The sequence below is a fragment of the Musa acuminata genome, chromosome BXJ2-11 (assembly GCF_036884655.1).
Source record: "Musa acuminata AAA Group cultivar baxijiao chromosome BXJ2-11, Cavendish_Baxijiao_AAA, whole genome shotgun sequence".
NCBI lineage: Eukaryota > Viridiplantae > Streptophyta > Magnoliopsida > Zingiberales > Musaceae > Musa > Musa acuminata.
In genome coordinates this window covers 10,023,972-10,034,287 of record NC_088348.1, presented here as the reverse complement: position 1 = coordinate 10,034,287, position 10,316 = coordinate 10,023,972, and the positions used below count along the sequence as shown (strand labels likewise).

Below are 10,316 nucleotides of genomic sequence, written 5' to 3'. Positions count from 1 at the left end.
TTTAGTTTCTAGCAATAAATGTATCTTATCTCTAATAATTTTTATTTCGACTTACTTTTAAAAATAATTCCTTTTTTTTTTACTGTAGAGTGTTCCTTTCTCATTTTTTAATATTTTTTATTTTCCCTTAAAAATGAGGTGCTTTATTTATTTTTTTGTTTCTTTCTCTTTTTAGTGGTTAGCCTTTTTTTTTTTTTTACCTCTTGGCCCGATTCAAGGCATTAAGAATTAGTTCAATGAATTGTGAATCGAGAACCGAACCACTTCAAGATCACAAAGAATAACAATGATAAAAAAGAATACTAAAAAAATTAAAAATTGATAAAATGAGTTTGAAGACATGAAAATATAATGCCTAAAGATTTCAAATATTTTATAATATTTAATTATAACTAAGTGATAAAAGATTTAGTCATAATATTTTTTACGTATAATAAATATAATTACACAAATCTATAATAATTCTCAACTTTCTTTCTTTCTTTCTTTATATATAAATATATATGTATATATATATATATATGTATATATATATATATATATGTATATATATATGTAAAATTTATGCTGAAACCTTAATTTAGTTAAATTTTCTACCTATTTTATTTTTAATATATAATACTTTCAAATTGTTTTTTTTTTTTTTTGACTTGAATGCAATATTCATGTCTTTCGAATATGAGCTAGCAAAAGCTGATAGGGGTTATATTAATCACACTATTTTCTTTAAAAATAATTTAACTAGATTTTTTGTGCATTTATATGCATTAGAACGTTAATTTTGAAAACCACAATAATTTGAATGTTAGCCTATCATGTTTTTCAAATTAATTTGTTATTTTATTATATATTTAGTCACAGTTTTATTTACCATATCATTTTTTTCTTTTTTTTTTTAACTCGATTCTTAATTTTTGGAAAAGGTGTTGAGTTTGTTGAATTGTAAAATAAAACTTATTATTTTGATCGATAAAATTGAAAATCAAGAGAAGAAAACAAGGAGAGGGTGCTTAATCAAAATAAATTTGAGAAAAAAATAAATAAATGGATTCATATTTATTTAAAAATAAAAAAAAAACGGATGATTCACTTGTAGAATAATGAGTCTCTTCCTTTAAACATCTATACATTTCCAAATGGCTCTCGAATCAATTTGTAAAATTACAATTTTAGATGATCCAAACCAATTTTAGATGGAATTATTTTGTTCATCCTTTAGGAATCCTTTTTCTCCCTTCCTCTTTTCATCACGCTCATCACTTTCTAGTTTTTGTTATCATCATGCATTTGTTATCCATCATATCATACGTGTCTCTCTTCTTAACCATTATTATCGATCCCATTTGTAGGCTTCCACATTTTTTTCTCCACTATCCCTCGTAAAGATTTCTTTAACCTCTTTCTCTTTCATTTTCTTTTTTGGCTTATGTTATTATGCTTGTCTTTCTCTCAGTTTCGTCGTCATCTTGTTTGTCTCTTGCATTATTATTAGTCTTCTCATTTTCTTTTGTCAAAAAAAATTTATGCATTAGTTTTTTTTTTATAAATCAATCTAAATAGTTAAACTTTGATTACATATTAATTATGTTAACCTAAAGATTTTGATTATCGATAATAATTTTTTGTTATTTTGTAATAATCAACCAAACCTAAAGATACGCTTACTTTTCTTACCGACGATTACCAGATGATAATAAATTTCTAGAATCGAATCTCAAATAATAATAATAATAACAATAACAATAACAATAACAATAATAATAATAATAATAATAATAATAATAATAATAATAAATAAATAAATAAATAAATAAATAAATAAATAAAAAGGTGCATTTTTCACCAAGGCTGTTCGTTTCCCTCTTTGCTGTCTCGCCTCCGCTCCTCACTTTTGCCGCAACCCATAACCCTAACTGCGGTCCTAACACGTCGAGGCTATCAATGGCGGACGCGTACTGGCGGTATGCGGACGCGCGCCACCAAGCGGCGGCGCAGGCGGCGGCGCAGGCGGCGGTTGTCGTGCCCACTCCCCAGCCTGCCCTCAAACGGCCTCGCTCTGACTACGCTGGTACGTCGCACCTCGCTGCACTGGCCATTACTTCCTTCTTTCGCCTCTTGTTAGTTGTCTTTCTTATCTTGTGCTTCGGTTTCTGGTTATTCTTTTTCTTTGCTGCTTGTTAGATTTTTCTAGGGTTTTGCTGCCTCCGTGGTGGCACCTTCTAACTCAGCTGTCAGACGGCGGATCTGCTTTCTTGATAAGTTGGGAGTAATTAAATAACGGTTCCAAAATTTTAGCCGATTTTAGGTCGGCGAACAGTTGTGGGGTTCCTTGAGACCCTTTTGATTCAGAAGGGCGTCTTTTATGAAATTTGAGATATTTTGGTTTAGAAGAGGTGTTTCTCTCGGTGCTACCTTAGGACTGAAAGCAGAACGCTGGGATTTTGTAGGCTGGAAGTGATTAGGTTCCGCAGGTGATGGAATTTCTTTTTCCGTCTCTTAGCCAGAGAAATCTTTTAATATTTTTGGCTTAGATTTTTTTTTTCTCATGCCAAGATCTTCTTATTATTTCATTGGATAAGAGAACTTCAGAAGCTAGATTTATCTGCCTGTACAGCGTAGAATTTTCTTTGACGGACAATCAATATTTGCCGAGGATTGGTTTTCTCTTGTCAGATTTCGATGTTGTTTGACTTTATAAATCTGAACAAGCTCCTGTAATATAATGTTGACTTGGCCATGTCATGCACAAGTTTCTTTTTTCGCTCTACTTTCCATAAGTATTAAGGTGACTTTTTCTGAAAGAGAAACTTCTCCACAATGGCAATATTAGTAGAAATATGAAATCATCTGAATTTTTATTTATCAATTGCTATGCAGTTGGACTTACATGCCAGGGTTAATCGTATTTCACCTTTTTCTGTCAGTGGTTTCCATAAGCCCACAAGAACACCTAGATATGATTTGAGACGATGGATTTATGATTAAAAAATTGGACTTGGTTCAAATGATGAAGCACTGTATTCGAGGAAAGTCTTTGTTGGGTTTGGAATATATCTGCACTAGGTTAAAACTATTTAACAACCATAGAAAAGTAGACTGCTCTTTGTTCACAATTACTTCTGTGGTATTCTTAGTATCAGTTTTCTTTGACTGAGATGCTAGAAGAATTGCAGTAATTTGACTGATTAGCTGATCATAAAAATTGATATCAGGACTTGATCGGGATTGGTTGGGAACATTTGGAGAGGGATTAGTATGATTGGTTGAATCAAATTAGCATGATCAAAGTTGACGACTGGGATGATATAGAAAAGTTCTAATAGAATAAAAATGTAAAAATAAAAAGCATAAAATAAATTTATCTTATGCTAAATGATTCTTCTATCTTCATATGTCTTAGTTTCTCTTTTCCAGAAAAATGAAACTGAAACTATAAACAATACTCAATTATATAAAATTAGTAATGTAAAATTACAAAGAAAGATCAACTAAGAGTAACTACTATATGTTCATTGGAAATAAAGATATCCTACAAGTATTTTAACCATACAAAGATTCAAAACTTTTCATCCTACACTTTTGAATGTATCAGTAATCTCCATTGTGGCCCCAGTGTTACCCTAATAGTCATTCAGGTACAGGGTAATGTAAAAACAAATAAATAATATGATTTAAAATAAATTCTGATGCCATCCTCCATTTTCTATGGTAGGATTCTTATTTCCTTCAAATTTTAAAGAGTAGTGTCTTTTTTTTTTCCTATTATACCCATTTCATTATACATGATGACTAATGGTGAATATTGTAACAATGTTGGTTAATGTCATTATGATGGTTGCAACAAAATGTAAATAGTACCAGTGTCCTATCTTTCACAGTCAGTCATAAATTTTATTTTTATGTTCCCTCTATCTCTGTATCTCGGCCTTCCTCTTCTTCTTACCTTCTCTCCTCTCTTACTTTTTCTTTAGATATCATGGCGTTGGTTAAAATTGGCCAATTTGGCTTCAGTTGGATTGATATAGCAATTGGATTAATATTTAATCACTAGGCCAAGAAATTACCTGGCATAAGGTTGAAAGGTACTGATATGGATTGCTTGTATTGTGTCATAATACAGAAATAATGCCAACTTCAATGAAATTAAGTTTGTGGTCCACGTTGTAAAAGGGGTTAGAATCATTGTCATTGTTTCTTGAGCATTTTTTTAGTTGCATCCATATCTATTCTGGATGAAATGATGAAAGAGCTCAGCAGTATGGGCCCAAGCAAATTGTGGTACTTGAGTATTTTTTTAAGTTTTTTCCATCACTGAGGATATTATGAGATGCAAAACTTCAATAAGATTGTGTGTGACCCATTGCATCAGAAAAGTTTGCTGGATTGAGTTGAGAAGTTTTAACCTGACTATGGCAATTTCTTGGCCAAATTATTAAATTTATAGTGGACTTGTGTAAATTGGTGGGATCGTGGTGGTTGGTTGGAGTCGATGGATCTATAATGGATTCTGATTGATATCAATTGCTGAATGGTAACTTTGAAAAGAAAAATCAAAGACTGAAAGATGAAGGTAAGCAGGCTTTTGTATCAGCATTGTGATTGCTTATATCAACCTAGATTTCTGTGTCAATTTTTAAAAAGGGTTTTAGGAATTTTTGAATTAAGAATGAATTACTTGGTGACCAAGTACAGGATATTTCCAGATCTATTGAATTGTGCTCTTAATTTTTTTTTTTCAACAAATTTACCTTTTGGGGAAAGCCAAGTCCATGACTATCTTTCATGATTTACAAAGTGGTTGAGTTATTTTCAATTTGCACTCTTTTTTTGTAAGATAAGCAAGTTTGCTGATGCATTCATCCAGAAAACATACATTTCTCATCCACCTTCCTTAATAAGTGCAATCATTTCTCTTTAAAGATATGCCTGGAGGTTCGGAGATGCTTGGTTATTACACTCATGATGAAGAGAGGACTGGATACCGTGTAATTAGGGATACTGAAACAGTTGAAGCTTCCTATGATCGTTACCTACGAAACGGGGTACAATTCTAATGCTTTGGTGCTCATTTGTTATTCTTTGATCACGAGGCTAACTTGTGGAATTTTTCATGTAGATTTCATCTTATGGCGCTGGAGAACCCGTTAGGCCTGTTGCTGGAGGAATTACTGCTCGCCCTGTTGATGATCGGCGAGTAATGGGTGTTGCAGGTATGGATCGGAGTGGATATGGTGGTGGGAGGATGGAACCACCTCTTCCTCCAGATGCCTCAAACACATTATTTGTTGAGGGCCTCCCTTCAGACTGTATGCGCAGAGAGGTCTCTCGTATCCTTTGCTGTGTCCATGTCTTTCACTAGTTAGTGTGGGTCTTCTGCTGTTTTCCCTTTACTTTTGCTGCAGATATATTTCGTCCTTTTGTTGGGTTCCAGGAAGTCAGGCTTGTGACGAAGGATTCCAGACATGTAAGTCCTTTTACGTGGGAGAATTAGTTTATTTGATGAAGTTTCCACTCAATATTCATATCATCAATATTTTAAATTCAAATGCTCAGCCTGGGCAAGATCCACTTGTCCTATGCTTCGTTGATTTTGTCACCCCTGCTCAAGCTGCTGTTGCGTTGGAAGCCTTGCAAGGTGAACAAAAATGCTAAGATGCTTAATGCCACTTATGTTTCAGTTATCTATGTTGCTGCCTATTCTTGTTGTTTATCGCAATGGCATTCCAGAAGTATAGTATACCTGCAAATTGTGAATAAATGTCATTTTCTTTTGGATCCCTAGTGGTTCTTCTGATGCTGCTAAGATTTTGATTTTCCCTGTCTACTGGCCCAACTGTGTCTTCTTGCCATTGATTAGTCAACTTGAAATTTAATGTTAATATGGTTTGATTTGAAAAGTTGATGCTAGGGGATTAAATAGGCATATGCCTTCTGCCACTTCAGGTGGTCTCAAGTACAACATTTTGAAAATCATAGACATAGATGCGAGAATTGGATCTAGAGGTATATCTGCGAATTGAATTGAATTAGATGACAGGTTTGTCTATGGCATTATCTGAGTGCCTTTTTTGAGACTAGGCAAAAATGAGATACAAGGATATGTAGATTTATGAGGGGAAACGACTATCTATGACTTAGTTATTGTGTTTGGTATGTGGTTAGTGGGGATGGACATGAGAAACCAAGTAAACTGCTTAAAATCAATGATTGACTTGAGAAGTGACCAGTCAACATGGTTAAAATCAGGGATCGCAGTATCGGTTACCTTACCTGTGTCAGTCCATGACTGGACCAGTACGGTCTGGTCCATTCTGGTGTACCATGGTATGCCGGAACGTACCATGATATTGTTGGGCATGTGGGCAGCGGTTTTGGCAATTTGATTTGGGCTGGTCCTCCTTACAACTCGGTTTTGGCAACTCCTCAAAACGGGTGAGCCAAACCCTAGGTGAAAGATAAAAAATATATTATATATATGCTGAACCAAACTGGACCACCTGATTTGGGCTGGTTTGTGTACTGGTTGGTGATTGGACTGATAAATACCTGCCAAGCTGGACCAAACCGGTTGGTTTAGCAAACCATGTGTTGGAATCTGATTGCCTTGGAACTAACCATTCAGAGAAACTTTGGCATTGTCATGAATGTCTAGATAAGGAGTTGAAGATCATATATTAGCCCAGACATGATAAAATAGCATGGTCAGTCTTGCTATTAGATTGGTAGGCCATGGATGATCGACTTTCTGAACTTTCTCAGACAAAATGTTACTGTGAATTTGAAAGTTAATCATCTAAGTCCTTTTATTAGTGGAAATTTACATGTTCTACCCATGTATCAGTTTGAAAAAATAGACTCATCTACCAGTATCCATACATTGGCACTGTTCTAGTGAGAAAATTTATCTATCCCTTGCATTGTTCCGTTATTTTTTGACTATTTAATCTTTTCATTTTGCTCTGGTAGGAATATTCATTTCTTTTTCTACTGATCACTCATTGTTCTTTCTTAATGTTTGTTGGCACTGTAGGATTGTTATATGCTTTCAACGTTTGGCTTGCTATTAACTTTGGAACTAAATGGGGTCAGAATTTTTGGCTTTTAAGATGGAATATGTTTCGACCGAAGTGAGGCAGCATGATTTTGCTGCAAATAGGTATATTAAATTTGATGGACTAAGATTGAATATATGAGATGTAACTTAACTATATTAATGCTAAGAGAAAAAAGAAGAAGTTAGGATCGATGAACAAGAAGGTTTCTGTAAGTTAAGTTTTTAGGTGTCTTGGATCTTCGATTCAACATGGGAGTGGTTGATAGTAGGTAAAACTTGAGTGGTTAAAGTGGAGAGGGGTATCGCGAGTTTTGTATGATTACTAGATGCCGTTTAGATTAAAAAATAATAAAACATTTGTTAGGCCAGCCATACTTTATGGTCTCAGTTGTGTGGGCAAGAAACAAAAATAAAATACAAAAAGTTTTTATTGTTGAGATAAGAATGATTGAGGTGGATTTGCGGGGTCTATAGGACAAAATAGGTAAGATTCATTTAAGATGGTATGGACATGTTCAAGGAGACTTAATACTGTGATTAGATGAGATGAGACAATTAGTATTAGTGATGCAACAAAAGGTAGAAGGAGAGCTAAGAGGATCTTGTTAGAAACTATACCTAGTAATTTAGTTATTCGTAATGTTACTAAGGATATTGTCTTTTATAGTGCTCGGTGGTGGTAAATGATCCATGTAACCAACCCTGAATGGTTGGAATATTACAGCTCGCTATATTATAACTTGAATAACCAGTTCATGCTATTTTACTGCATGTTAGTTAAACCATGGGAATTGTGCATAGTGTGATTTCAGGTGTTAAAATTGTATAGATTGACAAATGCCATTGCTTTGTTTCTCTCCACGGTATACATTAACTTCGGTGGATATGGCTTATTGTTTTTATTATTTCATGTGAGTGCAAAGAGTGAGTATATTATCAGAGAAAAGTAGTCATGGTTCATTTTTTTTGCAGGTTACAAATTTGACGAAAATGATCGAGAATCATCAAACTTGAGGCTGCAGTTTGCTCGCTTTCCTCCAAGGTCTTCAGGTGGGCATCGTGGAAGACGTTGAGTATCGGGTTTACATTTGCAGGTGACGTGCCCAATTTGTATATTCTGCTGTTTGCTGTGAAATCTTCAAAAGAGTAGCAGTACTTTTTATGATGGCATTTTGAATTGAAATCATTGTTCCATGATCACTTTTTCCTGTAGGTCTGGTCAGATTTGGAGGACTTGTGTGTTGTTGCACCTAATAGTTGATCTATTCCTGTCCTTTACGCCAAAATACAATACAAGTATCTGTAATAGGCATTCGAAATTTGAAGTAATCGAACCCTTGTGTGACTTTTTATCTGTCGTAATTTGAAGTAACCATCTGTCCGAAGCTATTCGAACTTAGCGCAATGAGTCGCAAGTTGAAAATTTTGTTTGGAATTGACTTTTAAACCGTGGGTGAGTGGATGGTATTGTATTCCAACAGATGGTCCGATGCCATCTGACTATCTGATACTGCTCAAAATGAGATTAAAGAAGCAGCACGCACTAGTCTTAAAAGTATCATTTTGAGCAGCTTCTTTAATCTCATTTTGAGCAGTATCAGATGGTTGATGGCATCGGACCATCTGTTGGAATTCCAGTGTGTTGGTTTCGAGACAGACGGCTATTATGTATGGATCATGACTCTATATTATTATCTGCATGTATCAAAGATTGACATTTCTCGTCAGACGTTGTCAGATAGAGACACGGGTGAGATCTTTCTTGCACGTTGTTGTAAGATGACGTTAATTGAACGGGTGAGATGTTTCGTGCAAAGAAAGACCTCGACGAGGAAGGATGCAATCGAAGCTCTTATCTCCAATGCATTAAAGAATCAGGTGGCAATCGAAGCTCCATCTACAGGGCAGGCATAGGGCGGGCATCTATGCAAGTACAAAAAATAGTAATCCAAAATAAATGATCAAAATCATCGAGTCAAGCAGTTATGAATTCGATGAGTGTGTCACGTGGAATAAAGAATCGAGATTGGTGAGTCATGATCTTCAAGATCAACATGAGAATTAGAGATGAAAAGGAGAAACATTAATTGAGTGTGATGTTCCATTCTTGAAAGGACATCATCCTTCATCCTCTTTAGTTAGAGGAGGTAAAGAGGGATTGATAGTAACCATGGAAGATAGATATTTTGACCCTTTGGAAAGAGGATTTGGGATACTGTCGAATGGTGAAAGTTGGAAGGTGCGAGGATGCCAAAGTTGTTAATAATCATAAAAAAGAGAATGTAGAAGACTCAATGACCCCTCCTCCCCTTCCTTTTTATGCGGGATATAAGTGTTTTGCCACCGCTACGAGCGAGACCCTTTATTTATTTGCCTATGACTATAATCTTCTTGGATCCTCCTCCATGATATGATTGGACGTCGATGTGAAACTCCTTAACTAATTGGGCAAAGAAGAGAAAAAATAGATCATCAGGTAATGATATCAAACTATCAAGAATTAGATCGCATCGGATTAAACACTGTAACCAAGGGTACATTAAACGTGGTCATGCACGCTAACACATGAAATAATAATAAGATGGATCACACATGTGAATTAATGCTTCGACTACGAACATTCATTATCTCTATCATTGATGATCTGTTAACTCGTAACGTGACTAAATCTTTTATTTTTGATCGAATCCGATAATAAATTATCTATTATTCTTGAAATAATTTTTTTTGATAAGTAAAAGTAATTAAGTTTGAAGTATCAACAAAATAGTTTTATCTACATAAGTGACAGACTAAAGTCTAATAACTCTTAAAACAATATAAGAGAGGGCATCCCATCTCAAATAGATGGAATGGTCTCACTACATCATATTCTTGGATATCCGTTAAACAAAAAGGTATAAGGTATGACTACACATGCTGCGTACTATGACATCTTACTGTAGTCAATAAATAAAATACAATATCCAGTCACTACCTATAAGTGCATCACATTATTAAAACAGATAATTACATAATACATACAGTTCTTTAACATCATTTCTGAAATCATTAACTAATAGCAAAATTGAATCTGATAAAAATCACTTTCTCCCTTCGTGTTAAGTGCTCCAATTTCAGATTGCTCCATATATGATATTTAGTCTCTAAGAATCTCTATTAGAAGTTGAGCATTGTTTGTGTTTCAATACTCAAATATTCTTCTATGTTTCTCTTTCCAAATCCATCAAATAGCACATATGAATGTAACATTTACTAGTTA

General features: G+C 34.5%; 1 protein-coding gene across 1 annotated transcript; it reads left to right on the top strand.

Moving 5' to 3' along the window:
- Window positions 1-1,846: 1,846 nt before the first annotated feature.
- Window positions 1,847-8,489, top strand: LOC135627251 (RNA-binding protein 1-like). The gene is made up of 7 exons (XM_065133267.1): window positions 1,847-2,068; window positions 4,921-5,042; window positions 5,117-5,327; window positions 5,403-5,464; window positions 5,554-5,635; window positions 8,027-8,148; window positions 8,268-8,489. The coding sequence occupies exons 1-6, from the start codon at window positions 1,942-1,944 to the stop codon at window positions 8,125-8,127; spliced, it is 705 nt and encodes a 234-aa protein (XP_064989339.1). The 5' UTR covers window positions 1,847-1,941; the 3' UTR covers window positions 8,128-8,148; window positions 8,268-8,489.
- The last annotated feature ends 1,827 nt before the right edge of the window (window positions 8,490-10,316 follow it).